The 18,573-nt window shown below is 39.4% G+C and overlaps 1 protein-coding gene across 2 annotated transcripts in view; it reads left to right on the top strand.

Annotated features, from left to right (window-relative positions):
* Positions 1-18,573, top strand: part of KLHL14 (kelch like family member 14) — a 57,938-nt gene that overhangs the window by 36,934 nt on the left and 2,431 nt on the right. For both annotated transcript variants that reach the window (XM_081206818.1, XM_081206819.1), the window contains 5 exons: positions 3,585-3,674; positions 7,525-7,603; positions 15,447-15,637; positions 15,740-15,898; positions 18,354-18,511. In XM_081206818.1, the coding sequence (XP_081062944.1) occupies positions 3,585-3,674; positions 7,525-7,603; positions 15,447-15,637; positions 15,740-15,898; positions 18,354-18,511 (677 nt within the window). The remainder of the gene's footprint in view (positions 1-3,584; positions 3,675-7,524; positions 7,604-15,446; positions 15,638-15,739; positions 15,899-18,353; positions 18,512-18,573) is intronic.

Here is an 18,573-nt window from a genome sequence, read left to right as displayed (position 1 = left end):
AATCAGTGAAATGTACAACCCCACCTGTCTGTCTCCATCATTCATTTCCACTGTCACTTTCACAGTGGCTGATGGATCACAGTTGCTGTAAAATTAGACAGCCTTTAATCTCATTTCATCCTGATTAGCTTCTCTTTACCCTTTCCCTCTAACTCACTGACTGACACGCTAAAAACTCACACTGGGCTGTGTTTGAGCGTGGCGTACAAACTTCTTTTCCAATACCTTTTTTGGAGGGGAAGAGAGGTACTCACCTGAGATGAAATGAAATGTAAAGATGAGGGAATCTGAGACTCATATTAAAATAAATCAGTAAAGCAGAGGACAGTGTGCAATTAATAAGAGCAGCTGTCTGCATCAGTGGACTACACATTGGCCCATGCTTTGCATTATTTACACCCATGAATTCTTAGTGAATGTAATAAGTTGGTCTAAAAGGCATCCTGGGGCAGGAAGGATGAGGGGCAATGTAAAAAGTGTAGTTGCTGCCTTCAGAATGCAGAAATGTGTCATATCATACAGAAAGTTGATATGGGCTCACACGTGCCTAGTGGAACCTTTAAATTTTGGGGGACGGCGGCAGCTTCTGTCTGAAAAATACATACTCCCAACAGAGCCAGTAATGTAGTTCTCTGAATTGTAACATGCTCTTTTATAAGTTACATTTTGGAACCAGAGCGTTGTTGTTTTTTTAACCTGAGTGACATTTTAGAACATTTATTTCTGCTTTTTTCCATTGCAACTTTCACTTGTGTCATTGGAGTGAACATAATACCGGTAATTTTACAAGTCGGATATTCCACCATTTTTACACATGGCATCAAACAAACGGAGAACGGCTGGCCATATATTGTTGCCACTTAGCTCTGAAATCCGTGTTTAAAGAAGTTTTGCTGCCTTAGTACATTACATGCTAAGAAGCATGCCCAACGGCAAGGAAATCACTTCTGCATGATTCAGCTGCATTCTGCATGAGGTGCGCATGCAAGCTGCCTTAATCCAACCAGGAAGTGCTTATTTGAAGAGCAGTATAAATAAAATAACATAAGAACATTGGTAGGGGTGGTCACATGAATATTTCACATGGAACTGGCAACCTGTGGGGAAACAAACAATTATTCATGTGACCACCCTGCCCAACTTCTACGATTTGGCATCGCTGTACTATAAAGTGGTTCCCCCATGCTTCTGGGTATGCAATTGAAAGGTGCTGCAATGTAACAGGAAAGGAGCCTCAGATCCGCTCTTAGTATCTTTGGAGTAAATATGAAGGGTCTCCAGATCAATTTTGTGTGAGTATTTTGTCATGAGTTAAAAAAGAGGCAGAACTTGCTTTTCATGATTTCATGTGATCTGAAGAAGGATTCCGCAACATGTGAGGCAGAAAACAAGCACAGATCACCACCTGTGTATTGTGGCCTTGTTTCTAGTGGGCTGCTCACAAGTTGCTCAGGCCTCCTCTTAAGGGAGAGGGTTTTAGTAATGCATGGAATGATGGCATTACATTTAACTTGCAGAAGAAAGCTTACCTGTGGGCTCAAATCTCCAACTTGCCCCTGAGTTATAAATTAACATGCTGGCTGTTGTGAACTAATACGAATATAAATCTACACATGACATTAAGCCATTCTACCTATCAATACATTTTCCAAAGCTATAGTTCTTAAGCTTCATCTTCCAAAATATCTCATTGACTTACGTGGAACAACTGTGTAAGTAATTTGAAAATTAACAGTGTCTATGTCTGGCTGCTTAATGGCTGTATAAGATCTACCAGCAATAAGTAACATTAATTAATGCATTTTCACTAGCCTAGCTGCCTAACAATTGCTTTTGCTTAGGCAGCTGTACAACCACAGACTATGAAAATGATGTTTGACCTTTACTGGAAGCTAAATTTGCACCTTGCTTATTCACCATTGCATAGGCAAAATAAATAAAATAAAATAAAAATCAGTAAGAAGCTTAAACGAGACTACTTGATCTTTAAGAAAATGTGTCTTCAACAAGAAAGCTGCACATATTTCTTATTGTTATTTGCATATGCTATACGGCTTCGAGTGCATTGAGAAAAATAAAAGATAATAAAACAAATGAAATGAGAGATATATCACCCAAAATAATCCAAGTGTGAGATAGGCTGCCTCTTTTTTTGGCACTGGCAAAAGAGCACAAAGTAAAAGCTGGCCCTGAGTCATATTGATTTCCCACTGCACTGGTTTCCTAAGTGCTCTGTTGATCCGTTTCAAGCAATAAGTTCCCTGCCTGTACATGCACATCACCTCCCCATTTGTCCTCACCTAGATTTAAGGTGCCCATATGATGCGCTGAACAAGGACATTATTTTTCCTACTGGTGACACCGGGCCAGAACTACTGCATGTAGTATGATAGCTAAACCTGTGTAAGTATGCATTTCAACATACGATTTTTGATAGTGTTGCATTCCACAGAGCAATACATATTATGGCATTAAAATTGCATATTTTTGTTTTACATCTCTAGCCTTGGGAAGGGGAGGGGGATGAAACAGGAAAAAAAGATTTCCTGCTTGCCTCTCCCCTCCCATCCCCTCAAAATAATCCCATCCTCTTAAAAAAAGAGAAAAAGGATGTTGCAACTATGGTAAAACAGTTTTGATCTTTCAACAAAGGCCTCCCTGATTAGATGGATGGAAAATGTCTGATTGTGCTGCTAATGACATTGTACAGGAAATTAAGCGTATACATTTGGAGAAGGCATTAAATCAGCAGGACCTTAATTTAAAAACTTAAAACTGTATGGAAATGCAGCTTGCTCATTGCTGTGTAAGAGAAAGCTGCTGAATACTTTGACTCTTCTTATGGAAATGTTGCCAACAGAACTAAGCTTGTGGAGGGTGTTTTCTTTGTTTTTTTTTGCAGTGCTGCTTTTATTTAACCTTCTTGCTATTTACATGGTACTTGCAGGACACAGTTGACAATTGCAGGTTTAGCCATGTCTCTTTCATTTTTTAAAAAGTTGCAAAGTATATTATTGGCCCCTTCAACTACAGCATACCTGGGGTCTTGAAGACTACTCAGCCCACAGGTTGTGCAATAGCTGACGACACAACTGTGACAGGCTTGTGAAGTCGCATTCAGCGGCCCCTCAGGAACTGCAAGCCTGGAGGAGCTGTTATGACAGCTTCTGTGTATCATAAATCACACTAGCAGCTGTTAAAACAGACCCTGGGCTGTGTAGTCTTAAGATCCCACGTACGCCTGTGTTTGCTGGGTTTCAGCTACAAGTGTTGATGCTGAAGAGATCAGCACATCATAGCCCAGTTTGGGATAGTGCACCTGGAGCACCAAAACATGACAGCAAGCAGATACAAGGGAAGGAAATTGGTGGTGATTTAATCTGGTTATTTTTTCCAGTTTCTCCAAAAGGGATATCATAAAGATGGGATACCAGCAACTTTTAGTTTACTTGACATATGTACTAGAACTGAAGCATACTAATATTATGTCTGCATTTATGGTTTGGAGCTTTCGTGAAGTAAATGTCTCAAAGCAGCCATTGTATGAAATGGAGCTTGATAAAGAATACCTGTTTTGTTCACAGTTATGCCGTATAATAGTGCCCACCATTGTGTTGTGGAAGTAGAAAATTTCTTGTTCGTATTGGGAGGAGAAGACCAGTGGAATCCTAATGGTATGTACATAATAACTAATGGAACTATAAGAATATGTGAATAGTACTGAAGTACAAAATATCCATTTGCAGATGTACCACAAGTTATTTGTCTTCGGTCATATGACTGCAGCCATAGATCTTATATACCCACAGTCAGCTGCCCTTCAGGTGAGATGCTGTTTAAAGGAGTTTGTGAATTGCAGTTTCATGTCTCTTTTTATGTATGCAAACATAATAATATTCTGTATCTGCAAAAAAAAAATCTAGTATGCGAATCTGCCCATTAGGCTGTGACCCTAAATTCACTTGCAGCAATAGAACCCCTGGATGAAGTGAACTGCCAAACAGCTCACAATGGCACATTCGGACATTATGCTAAACCATAGTTGAACATTATGAGAGTGAACCACAAACCTGGACTAACATATTCACACCTCCTCTGGCGGGTCCCCACAGAGTTCAGACAGTGGTTAATGCTAACAGTGGTTTGTTTTCAATAAGCTAGTTTCATAATCCATGATTTGAAGTTGGCTTGTTTCAAACAAACTATTGTTAGCATTAACAACAGTTCATTGGGTTCAAACAGTATGATAAGCTGTGGTTAAGCAAAAACAACTCCTCCTAGTGGTCATGCCAAAGTGTGAGCATGCAAGGTTGAATCTTGCTGCAGCTTGTTCTTGTTATGTTAAACTATGGTTTTAGTGTGATATCTGAACAAGATCAATAAAACTGATTAAAGCAGTTTAGTTTTGTTCTTGCAAAGTTCCATTAAAACTCTAAGGCTGCAGTTCTAGAGAGCTATGTCATGCAGAAGAGATACACAGCATCATATACACAGTCAGGTATTTTTAAGGTCTTGCTGAAGCCATTTGTATACTACACTTAAGGCCAATTTTATGTTTAGAGACCATTTCAACTCTGTGTACACGTTCTAGTTCCTCTCCATGGGCAGCCAACTTCTGATTTGAGGCTTTGGTGCCTTTGTCATTCAAGCTACCACATCTTCTTTATATGTGTAGACAGTGTTTTCCAGACTAAGGCATTTCATGGCAGCTATTAGGATTTTTAACCAGCATTTCATGCTTTTATATTATTTTATTTAGAATTTTTTCTACCCTGCTCTTGAGCTGAAAAAAAAATCTTGGTTTACAGATCAATACAAACAAATTAGACCCTGCCCTCAGCCTTGCAATCTAAAAGGCATGACACAAAAGGAAAATAGATTAGGAGGGAGGAAGAAAAAGCACAATGAGGTAGCGGTTCTTAGTTACAAGCTCTTCTGAGGACCAGCTGGTAGGGAGACAGTTCAAAGAGAATAAGAGCCAAATGTGCTGGTCTCAGCTGTGCTGATGAAATGGTCCTGCATCCCTTCTCTTCCATCCTGTACCACAGCATGATGGAAGGAGGACCCTGGCTTCTCAACACTCTGTGTACTATTTCTTACTGCAGTAAAGCAATGTTTACAGTCAGTGCTTTTCTTCCAGTTCCAAGCCAGTCCCTTCCAGGTAAAATGTTATGTATGCAGTATCAAAAGACTGTTTGATTGTTCCACTACACATTTATTTCTAATCTTGTGCAAGGGATTCACATAGAGATTATCTAGTAGTATGTGTTCCTTATTTGATTACTTCATAAATTTTCTGCAGAGAGAAATTAAACAATTTAACAGACTTCTGAACAAAGCAAAAGAGAACAGTATGCCTTGCAAAATTTAAAATATTGTCAAGACATTGTTGAAGAGCTTGCACATGAGGACAGAGTTGCAGTTGTAGCAGTCTGTGTAACAGAGATAATTATGACTGGCAAACTATAAAACAGCTTGCAGGTACACATTTTCACTTCAAAATGCCAGAAGATCCAGCTGAAATTACATATACTGCATATATTTTATTGTGAAAGACCCATTTCAGCATCTGCACTAAACCAAATTATATCAAAGCGTTACATCTGTTCCTTTCCTTGAAAACTGAGATAAACTAGTCCATTCCATGAGCCTGTATCTGGTAGGTTTTTTGGGTTTTTTACAAAAATTATTTAAATCAATGTTTTGGAAGAATAGCTTTTCTACTTTATTCCTGAAATGCTACTGCACAAAAGGTTGCAAATAATTACTTCTAGAACTGTAACCTATAGAACTAGTTTGAAGACTTCTGTTGCAACTCCCCAAGCCTTCTCACACGTTAAAATACCCTTGACCCCCCCCCCCAAATTAGATGACACTCTTAACAGAAACAGTGGCATGGATGGGGTATCTCCCCAGCTTTAGAATTCACACTTGAGTTCACTCTGATTTTTCATGATGGCTAGAGTAGAGCTATGTGGAGCACTGACCTGCAAAGGGAAGCATTGTACAGGAACACCTAACTGCTGGGCTACTTTGCCCCACTTCTTTTCCTTCCATCTCATTTTAATAGTGACAAGGTAGTTTAATAGCGGCAAGGTAGTTTGCCTAACAGGGAAGCATATTAGCGGGGTGGGAGCTGCTTAGCCCTGCCTCCCCAAACAGAGGGCATCTGAGTGAGATCACTGGTCCATCTAGCACAGTCAAGCTTCCTATTATTCAAAGGAGCCCTGCTTGATTTCCCTACTAAATGTGGCGCTGCTTATTTACCATGTATTTCAAACGGCTATGCAGATCACCATTCAGTGCTAAGTTGCAAGGGAACTAAGTTCTCCCCTTGTTTGGACTCGTCGGCTTTGCATGTTCAGTCCCGTAAATAGCATCTACCTATGCTGGATGGAGAATACACTGTTTTCACCCTCACAGGTGTGGAATTTTCATTTCACTATGAACCATTTTCTTAGATCAAACCTTGAAGGCCTGTTGGGTAAGAATCTCTGTTAGAAATTTAAAAAACACCAAAGAGACAAAACTGTATTTTACTGATTAATGCAAATTCAGTGTATAAAGAAAAGAGGTTGTAAGCATTTGGGGTTCCTTTACACTAAAATTGTTTACCTGGTGCACTACCCACTACACATTTATTTCCTTCTGAGATACATGATTGGGTTGTCATGTAGCTGTGATTCAATTTTTTTAGTCACACATACAAGAAACAAGAGGGCTTTTTGAGATACTTGTGTGCTGAAGGCTCAGGTGTTAAACAGAAATTGCCATGCACTCCCTTGCTCCAGTCTTCTTGCTTTGATGTCAATCTGTATGTAAAATATACTGCAATCTTAATATCTTGAAGGCATGCAGTGCCAGAGGTTAGTAGTCAGGATAATGTAGACTTCCACAATTAGCCTTTGCTTTGTTTTGCTTTATTTGTGACTTAGGGACAGTAGAAATACATTATTTTTAGATGGCACATATAAATCCTTCTAAAAGGCAGTATGTATTTTCCTCTTTGTCCTATAAGGGAAAATCTCAAGATTATAACATCAAATCCCTAACGTAAGGATGCCTGAGCACTTAGTAAAGATGTGTTCACCTTCCTATAAGCAATCAACATCACCCTCTTCCCACTGCAAACTGGGGAGACAAGAAAGAATGTCAGCTATACCCATGGTTCTACAGATTGCTACAAAATATTCATGAAATGCCACGAGAAGCCCATCTCCCTCAGAACAATAATTTCCTATTGTCATAAGATTTATGACACTTAAAAAAAATGCTAGTGGGTTTCTGTCTTAAAGAGAGACTTGTAGGGAACCTTATGAGACAGAGCTAAAATACTTTGTTTTTTACTACTTCCATAGATACCTATTAAGAACTGTAGTTAGAGGCTGTTGATTTTGTGTGTTTACGTGCTTTGCTCTAGAGAGAAGACCTCCATAAAGATTGACAAGTGAAAGGAATATACTACTGCAGTGATTTGTAATGACAGAAAACAGAGAGTTAAATGTGAAACTAATTTCTTTACAGGAAAGCACAGTACAAACTTTGTTAGCCGGTATGATCCTAGATTTAACAGCTGGATACAACTTCCACCCATGCAAGAGAGGTAAATGCTTGCTATATATTTGGGGTTGGGGAAAGGGTGGCTGTTTTACCTAAGAGAGGAAGATGGTTGGGGTTTAACTTAGCGGTGAAAAAAGCGAATGGTGAAAGTGTTGAAATTGATTTGCACTAGCAAATAAAATATAATAGTGCTAGATTATTTTTCTGCTGACAAGAAGGTACTTTCAAGTAAAAGCTGAACTGCTACATCCTTTTCATAGAATTGTAGAAACAGTGTTTCTTTCAAATCTCTGAACTATTTCACAATTACTATTTTCTATTATGTTTTTGCTTTGCTTTCATTGAATTTCAGCATGCATTTGCTGAGCAACCATTCCTTGCCTTTTTGGTCACTTAGGCTGGTAATGGCAGCACCCGCTAGGTCCTGTACCTGCCCACTCCATATAATCAGGTGGTAGAAGAAGCTGGCAGAAGCGCACTGGGGAAGATGAGAGGTACCAAAGGTGGTACCTTTCTCCCTTTGTCCTGAACCTTCTCCACCCACCATAAGCATTCTTTGCTCCCCAGCCATTTTACTTATTAAAATAATGTATTAATCTATCGTCTTGTTTAATACAATGTCAGGGTGACTGTGAAAAGTTCAGACCTCAGGTAAGCATGGAGGTGTTCAGTAATCACACTAAAAAGAAGCCAAATATAAAATAAGGAACAGTGAAGGACCAGAAATCAAGCACCTAAATGTATAAAATGTCTTGCAAAACTGCAAAGGAGAATGAGGAAGAGCACCAGCAGACAGCAATGGAAAGTGTATTCTAAAATTTGGGCCTGGAAGAGTAAAAGTTCCACTTCTAAACTGGGCCTTAAACCAGATTAAAGTGGGTATGTATAATCCACTTCTACACCATATAGTTCAAACTCTTCCATAGAGAGAGACTTGATTAGGGACTCCCTAGATTTTAGGTTGGGGAACAGTTATAAATATGTAGTTATTATGCAAGCCATTATCCAACTCCTAATACAACACAGATGCACAGTATATAAAGCTTTTGGGGATACACTTTAGCTAGGACATCCATAAAAATTGAAGATGTTCAGCTCGTTATCCAGTTGAACAAATCTACTTGTCACAGCCTCACTGCCTCTAACTTAAGGCAGATTTAGTGTCTGTAGAGCTTGTAGCATGAGGGGTTTTTTAAAAAAAAAAATGGACAGCTTTAGATTTTTCTTATAAGCCTGTCTGATATTTAAAATGTCATTTTAAGTATTTAGAAGTCCAAATTCTGTTTCAAAATGGTGTTCTAATTATCAAAACCCTTCTTTGCTGGGCTCTTAAAGTGAGATAATTAACCTTCACCCTCTTAGCTGAGCCTACATAATTCACAGTGATCAATTATTTCAGTGTTGTACGAGCCTCTGAGGATAAGACAGTATTGCTGAAAATGTGATTAGACATTTTAAAATATGTGAATTGTTTACTGACTAGTCCCTTGTGACTTCTTTGGAGACTTCCAATTTATTAAGTCAAGTGCCTTTCAAGACAGTTTTTAGTCATTCATATTCTTTAATAAAGAGCTTTTATGCTCTCCTTTTTATGACAAAATGTGTGCAATAAGGATTTTTTTTTCTCCTCCTGTGAAGCAATAGTTTGTTTGTTTATAGTGCTCTATAACAAAGTTCTCAGGATGAGTGACAACAACAAAACTATTAAGAATTTGTTTAACAATATATTTATTATTTTATTTAAAATATTTATATGCTGCCTTAAGAAGTCCAAACTCCCTCAAGATTGCTTCTATAAAAACAGTAATTGTAAAGATAATGCAGTATAATCGCAAATAAAAAACGAATAAACCAGTAATAATAAGACAGGCAGACATCAAGTTTGAAACTAAAACAAATATAACCAAGACCCACTGCAGCAGAAAGCATAACAAATAAAACTCCTTCGAGAAAAATTCAGTAACACTAAAACATGATAGGGAATAAAATTCTGTGGCCCTGTCTGGAGAGCCCATCCACATGAATCATTCTCTGGAGGGAGAGAACATGGATTCACTTCTTCCCCAATAAGTATTCAGCCAACCATCTGTTGGGCATTGCAGAGTCTGTACCTCTGCACAGCACTGCACTGGGTGCTGAATGCTAATCAAAAAGGGCCTCTGCAATGAAGATTCAGTATTAGTTAGTTAAGAAAACTGGGACATGCTCCATTTATGTCCTCCTGATTTCATCGGGAGGGTTAAGTATGCATTTAACTTCCTCCAATTGAAATTAATGCAAATTAAATACTTTATTTTTTGCTGGATTGTTTCCATTTTTAAAAAAAATGGTTATAGCACTGCACTTCAAGTGCAATTGCACCCTCTTTGTGACGTAAATTGGCCTTTGCGCTGAAGTCCTAGCTATTGACATAGTTGGTACAATGCTGATGAGGCTGAAAATCTGTGACTTAGATGTACCCCACTTTAGCACATGAGCAAGTTTCCATACAAAGCCAGCCCAGCAGTAACAGGTGGTCAGCTCCGCTCACCTGGGGGGCCATTTTGCTGAGAAGTTGATGGAGGGTGGTGACCTGCCTCCCCACCGTGAACTTTCAGAAAGTCCAATGGCCACAGCTATACCACCTCCAAAGAAATGGTTCAGAAAATGAAAGCAGGAAAAGAAGCATGGCGGAAGCAAAGAAACATCGGAGAAAATGGCTGTCTAAAGCAGCACGGAACAGTTTGAAAGGTTATATTTTCTTTTATGAGTTCTCTGCAGTCCCACACATGGGGATGCGCCTACACAGATAGGATTTTCCATGCCCTGGAAGATTTGTTTCTCTTCTGTATTCCAAGAGACCTTCAAGGAAGCTAACAGTGTAATAAATTTAGTTTTCAGTTGTTAAAAACAGCACAATATAACATCCAGAATTTCAAAACATCAAGAAGCACATAGAAACATAGAGTAGCATAAAAGAGGCACAATATGGCCCTGGCCAAACGGTGGCTTGTAAATTGGAACGAATGGAACAATTTTTCCTGCAAAGTATTTGGCAAACTCATCCTGAAAGGCTCCATTGCAATAGCTCTTTGACCACCTAGAAAAGCTATGTTGGGTGATTATGAGCAGATGCAGTGGTGACACAAAAGCCATCTTCGCCATTATCACTGTCTCACAGATTAAGTTATAAAATGGGTCCTGGCCTCTGTTTTATTCAATCCATTGTAAGTCTTCTGCTATGACTGCTATGCATGGACTGCCATAGAGCTAGCTTACCTCTACATAAGAACAGGCTGCTGGATTGCATGTTACATGGGGGGTTTTTGTGCATGGGTGGGTGGGTGGGTGGGTGGGTGGGTGGGTGTAAACAGTGAGGTCAGAAGGAAATGTAATGCAGATAATTACATATTTAACAGTGACCTATCACAAAACTGTTGGTTTGATAAAATGGAGTAGACAGAGTCAGCTTCTTGGTCTTTAATAGGGAGCTGGTCCCTGTGTCCATACCTCTTGTATGGCCCACTGTTGCTGCTGAGTATCTGTCCTATTTAGGGGGTTGTCTGAGAGCAACTGGAGGTCTGCCACTGACGGCTTATGTGTGGGAAGTGAACTAGATGAACTGTAGATCATTGATGATAGGCTTGAGTGGCTTTGGCTTGGCTGTTGTGACATCAAGTGGTAGTTTGTCATTTTCTGTTCTAGATCTGTTGTGTAGAAGATTGGTACCTAAGAACAGTTTGGCTTTGTTGATCTGATTTTTCACTTTGGGTGTCTGATGTGAATTATTTTTGTTGTGAGGCTCTGCCCAGTCCTATGAATCTGAATGGATGTTGTTGTATCATAGAGCTCAACTGTAAACAATGAACTCTTTAGTGTGCTCTGGGTGGAAGCTGGAAGCATGTAAGTACGAGTAACAGTCAGTAGGTTTCCTATATAAGGATGTGCTTATATGTCCATTAATAGTTGCACATTCATGTCCAGAAAGTGAACCTCTTGCACAGTGTGTTCTAGACTCAGGTTGATGGTGAGGTGATGTCCTAGTGGAACTGCGCAAGTGATCCCTTACCATAAGTCCAGATAATAAAGCATGTCATTGAAATCTCAAATGGACTCTCATATTCCCTGGCTGACTTTGACAGCTATACCTGCAAAAACTACAGTGGCAAAGTCCTAAAGATGATATTTGAGGCAAAAGCATCCTCATGGACTCCTCCAGCTGTGATTTTCTCCAGATGTTTCTCCAGGAGCAGCTTCCTTATCCCCCTATTTAATCTGGTGGAGCAGTATAGTTCCATTAGATTGAATGTGGGGTTTAGACTTGTTTCCCTGTAACAGGTGTGTGTTCAGCAACACATCCTGGCTTCTGTCCCTACAGCAGGAGATTGTCTAGAAGGTCATGATCTAGGTTTTGGTTGTGTTCTCTCTCACGGTCAGAGAAGTGAACTAAGTGGGAAGGTGCTGTCTCTGCCCTCTCATCATGTAAAACTTGCTACTGCACTTAACTGGCAGGATCCTGTGCTCCTAATCTTCCAGAGATGGGGTAGCCAATGTGGTGCCCTTCAGATATTGAGGACAACAACTCTTACCACCCCTGTCCATTGGCTATGTTGGCTGGATCTGATGGAAGTTGCAGTCCACAACATCTGGAGGGTAGCTCTCTTTGGCTGTCTTCTTTCCAGAGCTTTCTAGAAAGTCTCACCAATAGTCTATGCAGGTGCATTCTCCTATATTCCAGCATACCCACTTTTCATTGTTCACGCTAAAGCAAAGAAAGACTAATTTGTCAAATTACATAACATATATTTTTTTGATTAAAATCACTTCAGCTGATTTTAGGGTCTCTCTAAAAGGGTTCTTGGCATTGGTATGATCAGTAATAACTCTGGTAGCTTTTCAATCTAAGACTGATAATCAAACTTCAAGATTCAGGGCATAAATTCATTGCCTTTGGGGATCGGGAAAGAATTTCTTTTACTTTTCCCATGTAACTGCATTGTAAAATTTAGCTAAGTTCATCGCAGAGACTTTTCACAAGCCACTGCAGGACCTGTAGCTGGACTAATATCCTGATCCACAAGAGTAATTTGATGTAATTTCTTTTACTAGAGATGGCAATATATTTCTCAGGACTAGATGTATATGAGGGGATGATTTCTTTTCTAAACTGAATTTTTAGTGCAATATTTTATCATGGAGGACTTTTTATAGCAATTAAATTTTACATTAATTAACTAGAGCTCTATGGCTCAAGTGTAATTTATTTAGTGGAAAAGAAGGATAAGGGAAACTTAAAATCTTTACTATTGGGAGTTTGCCCATAAAATACACATTTAATCTGAAGAATGAAGCAGGCTGACTGTTACATTTCTGCTCCTAACAGTGACACTATGTGGATGAAGTCAAGAATGCACATAGAGGATACATTTATGAGGAAACTTGTTTCTAAAGATAGCTGAGATGGAAAACAACATTTATTCTCTTAGTCACACAGACATAACCTCCATCAGATGAAGTTTTAAATAATCTGACTCAATGTGGATAGTTAAAACATATCTTTTTAATATAAAAAATAAGCATATGTCTCACATACATATTTCTCACAGGATAATAAAGTGTTTTATTCATAACCTTTTAAATTCACTTGGTATTAAGTAAAGCTTTCATACTGAAGGAGCAAATAAATGATTGACACTGATGTGTGCAAAGTAATGCATACACACATAACATGAAGAGAACTTTGCATTTCTGAGAGAGAGCCTGAGTCACTGCAAATCCAAGAGCATTTTAACAGTACTCTTTATCTTTCAAGGAAGTGGGTCCCTGCATGTTCACATGCAAATCTTAAAGCTGCTATGCAGAAGTAACCAGTGGAACCTGCAATAAAATGTTGAGGTGTATCTTCCTTCCTAATAGGAGTGCTTCTGTTCAGGGTTCTAGCTAACTAGTGTCTCCAGTTAGGACATTCCACTCCTCCCCTATTCTGATATGCTCAATCCTCAAATCCTCATTGAGCTGGAGAGTGCTTTTTTGTGTGAAGATTGCTTGTCTTAAGTTGTCTTTTTTAAAGACTTCTTGTGCTTCTGCAAACTTTCAGGGCTTTCCCACAACATGCTGAGATTTCTCTTGTGTTTCTCAGTGGCCTCACGTTGGCCGTGATCCTGATAGTGCTCATGGCCTCAACATCCTGTTAAAAAGGAAATATATACTACATTTGCTAGAAAACATATTTGGACTAAAAATGGACTTTGTTGCAAGGCTCAAAGGTGCTTTCATGGTTGTGTGGGAAATGAAGTGTCTCCTATGTTTTTAGAAATAGATCGTTCAGGAGTACTGTACTAAAAATGACTTGAAAGCACAGCATGGTAAGACAGTCTCCATAAATACTGATTCCTTGCCCTGGAAGAACTAAGAAGATGTTCAAAACTTTGTTGAGAGTTAGCCGGATAAACCTTTGTTGGATGGCAAGAATGTAATACAAGGAAAGTTGTTCTATTTGCAGTAGTGCAGAAAAAAGAAAAAAAATGATAATTGAAGAAAAAAATCTGATGATGTGGTTCTCTTAGTAAATTGGGAACAATGACCCATGAAGGACTATAAAGAAAGTGAATGTCAAGATAATTTATTATTGTTACATTATCTATCTTTCCCCTCCCCCCTTTTTTTTACTTTATCTTACTGAGTAGCTGTTATCCTTCCATGGAACCAAATATCCTAAACATTAATGAGTTCTTGCTTAAATCTTCACTGCCAATAAAATTGCTTTTAAGTTAAACTTCTGCTTCACCAAGTGATTGTGTGGTAATTGACAATACTACATAAATTGTTCTTCTGAAAGACTACACACAGAATGCTCAGAGGGAATCGTTTCACAGTCCAGTCACAAACCCAAGTTCACCAATAGGCCACTGGACACACTGAGGTCAACATGAGCAGGAGCGCCCAAGTTCTCTTCAGCATCTTGTGTATGGAGCATCTGCAGTAAAAAGAACGAATCAGACATTTCATGTGAATGTCTTTGTGTGTGCATGCCCTGGAACCCCCTGTATAGGTGTGAACTGACTTGAACCAATGCAACAAGTATTCCAAGCAGTTGCTCGAGGCAGAACAATTCTAGACCTAATAATTAAGTACATCTAGTAAGGGGAGCAATATAGTGGGTGAACATTGGGATGCACTCCAGAATCCTGCAGATCCTCTAATCAGGCATACTAGGAGGAGTGTGCCCCATGAGCCCTTGTGATATCACAGAGGATGCTGGTTCACAATAGCCTTCAATCAAGCACCACCTAGACCTTTTTAAGTGTCCACTTTCCAAAGCTGAACTGCCAGGACTAACAAATGCTGTTGCCCAAGCAACTTATATGTAAGATAAACTCCCCAAATACCCGCAAAACACCCTACATCCTCTCTCTGTCTCCTTTCTGCACACACCATCCTTGCTTGCATTTTTTTGAAATCAATAAGCCCCAATTCTTAACTTTCCTTTGTAGAAAAGTTGCTCCAGCTCCTTGGTCATTTTGGTTGCCTTTTTGGTACATTTTCCAACTCCACACTATCTTTTTTGTATTCCATATGTAGCTGCTCCATAAAGTCATTATGATGTTGGCATTTTGATTTTTCCTAATGATTCCTTTTTTGTAAATAAGAAATTGCAATGGATAATCCAGAAATCATTACAAGTGAATACTTTTGGAAATTTTGGGTGATACTTTGGGGTGGGGAGGTGGGGAGTGGTCCGAGTTGGGAGTGCACTGCAACCTTTTTGGGGAAAGTCACCCATATTCTCAGGGATAAATGAGTGGGGGGATTCATGTTAGAATAGCAGGTGATAAGTTCTGTAAGACAGAATGATGGAATTAATTCTAGTCACTAGAAACTAACTGCTCTATTTGTTTTTTCTCTAGGAGAGCCAGTTTTTATGCCTGTCGGCTTGACAAAAACTTGTATGTGATAGGTGGGAGAAATGAGACTGGATACTTGTCAAGTGTGGAATGCTATAATTTAGAGACAAATGAATGGCGTTATGTATCTTCCCTACCACAGCCCTTGGCGGCACATGCAGGAGCTGTACATAATGGCAAAATCTATATTTCTGGCAAGTTGTTTTCTAAACTCCCCTTCATCGCAAAACAAAACCCAGTTATTCTTTTAAGGTGGGGTGCTTCCTTTAACTAATGAAGGTATATTTGATTTGTAGGAGGTGTCCACAATGGTGAATACGTTCCCTGGCTGTACTGCTATGACCCTGTAATGGATGTCTGGGCTAGAAAACAAGATATGAACACAAAGAGAGCAATCCATGCATTGGCTGTAATGAATGATCGACTGTATGCAATCGGAGGAAATCATTTGAAAGGTCACATTTTTAATAGCAAAACAATGTAATATTCTGTCTTTTGATAAACACTATTTTTGCTAGGTTAGTTAACTAAGTTTAAAACCCTGCCACACAATTTAGCATGATCCTTGAGCCAGCATCTGTGTGTGTGTGTGTGTGTGTGTGTGTGTGTGTGTGTGTGTGTGTATCACTACATTAAATAAATGAGTAATGAATGCTTTAGATAATACAAAAATGGGAACTTCCATTACTCAGAAGCATGGATGATTTGTCATCGCCGTAAATTCACTGTAACAAACAGATTATTTCTGACCCAAATTGCCAACAGTATTTCCCTCTGTAAATCATTTCCCAAGCTGGAGAAGAAGCTGTGCTAAGGCTCTGCAAAGAAACAAGTCCTTAATTTTAGGAGTAATATTTAACAACATTTAAAATCCCACACTCATCTCAAAAATTGTCTATGAAATTTATTTCTAAAAATCATTATTTGCATTCATCTTACTAGGGGCTACACCCCTGCTTGCTCCACTTGCCAACACCCCTGACCTCCCCCCATTAACCCTCTACAGCTTCCCTTTCCTACTCTATGTAACTACTAAGCTCACTATTCATCTTCCCATCCCATTTCTGAAGCCTCTGTCCTGTTCTGCAACCCTGCCTTGCACCTTTTTTCACCTTCACCCCTATGTCTATTCCTCCTCCTCCTCCCCCTTTCGTGTAACCTTGCACAAACGACCACCAGGGTAATCTCCTGCACCTTCCTCCTCCCACACCTTATAACTGCTAAGCACCTTTTTCACCTTCACCCCCTTTTCTTCTCCCCCTCTTCTTCTCATTTCTCCCTTCCACACAGATAATCCCCATTTCCATGCCTTAAAAGTAAACGGACCCCTGACCATTAGGTCCAGTCGTGGCCGACTCTGGGGTTGCGGTGCTCATCTCGCTTTATTGGCCAAGGGAGCCGGCGTACAGCTTCCAGGTCATATGGCCAGCATGACAAACCGCTTCTGGCAAACCAGAGCAGCACACGGAAACACCATTTCCCTTCCCAATGGAGCAGTACCTATTTATCTACTTGCACTTCATGCTTTTGAACTGCTAGGTTGGCAGGAGCAGGGGCTGAGCAATCCTCTCTTAAATTCTGCATCTCCCTTTGTACACCATTATCACCTTTCATCCCCATTCCTACCACCTCATTTCTCCTTTTTCAACTCTCCCTTGCATCCAGGCCACACCCACCCACCCATTTCTATCCCTCCTGCTCTCTCCTTTTCAGCAGCCCTCTTTGTGCTAACATGCTATGATGGTGTATGTTACTGTATCTTTAAGATGACAGAATCTTAAGAACATGACTGTCAAGTGAGCTTGTTCAGTTAGAGAAGGTTAAGTTCAGTTGATGGATGTTGTACATATATGGGTGTTTGGGGTTTTTTTTGTTAATAAATTATCTCTTCTAAATTGCTACTTTGAATCTGGAACAAAGAGAGGCAATACATGATGCCATAAGTGAAATACATTGTGTGAAGGTTGTTATAGGATATTTGATGGCTCCACATCCTTTATCTCTCACACATGGAAGGAGAAGCTTGTGTACAATGAGAAGAGAGAAAAGAGAAAATATGCATGTTTTAAACAATGGAAGAAGTTTGAGTAAAGCAAGGGTGGAGAGACCCCGAGAAGAAAAATTTCAGTTTTAAACAATAGCAGAGGCTTGAGTTAAGCAGGGATGGAGAATATTGAGAGTTTTTTGTTTTATTTTTTACAAACAGCTTTAACAAGGAGAAATGGAGATAGGTATAACACAGAAGCTATAGAGCCTTTCCTACCTCCCTTCTCACTGTTCTTAAATCTTGTTTTAAGCTGCTACTTTCCCCTCTCAGTATCACCCTCTGATCTTCTCAAATTTATGCCATTGTTTAAAATGGCCACTTTCCCCCTCTCATTATTTCTCCATTCTTGCTTTACTCATATGTCTACTATTGTCTAAAATACACACCTTTCTTCCCTTTCATTGTTTCTCCCTTATCTCTGTACTCTAATTTCTCCTTCTTCCATTCTTCAGCTGCCTCGTGTGAGAGAGATAAAGGGCAGGGAGTGCTCAAATATTCCATAGTGCCTTCACATTTCAGTCCTGGTATTTCACTCCTGGTATCATGAAGTAGAAAAAACATTCTAATCTCATATATCAGTAACTCCCCATGAATGTTCTTTGGCAACTAATGGCAGCCAATATGTTGTTTATTATTAAGGAAAAAAGCAAATGTTAGCTCAATGCTGAAGGTTGTGATGAAGATGACAAAAGGAAAGTATTTCACTTTCTTACTTTAAGAGGTTTTCTCCTGTTCTTTACAATTTAGTCTTTAATGATGAACCTACTAAGGTGGGCGAAGTTTTGTATGTCATTGATGAAGTACCATGTGCTCATTCTCTTAAAATAAGTGGTTTCACATTATTTGATAATTGTGTTGTACAGGTTTTTCGCATCTTGATGTCATGCTCGTGGAATGCTATGACCCAAAAGGTGATCAATGGAATATTTTGCAAACTCCTATTTTAGAGGGTCGCAGTGGTCCTGGCTGTGCAGTTCTTGATGACAGCATTTACCTTGTAGGAGGCTACAGCTGGAGTATGGTATGTATCCCTTGTCCGTACATGGATCTCTCAGTTATCATTTGACAGCATGCTGCAACCAT

The sequence above is a fragment of the Podarcis bocagei genome (genome assembly GCF_964188305.1).
Source record: "Podarcis bocagei genome assembly, chromosome: 8".
Classification (NCBI taxonomy): Eukaryota; Metazoa; Chordata; class Lepidosauria; order Squamata; family Lacertidae; genus Podarcis; species Podarcis bocagei.
The sequence above is the reverse complement of the archived record's forward strand: the minus strand, read 5'-3'. Positions and strand labels throughout refer to the sequence as shown.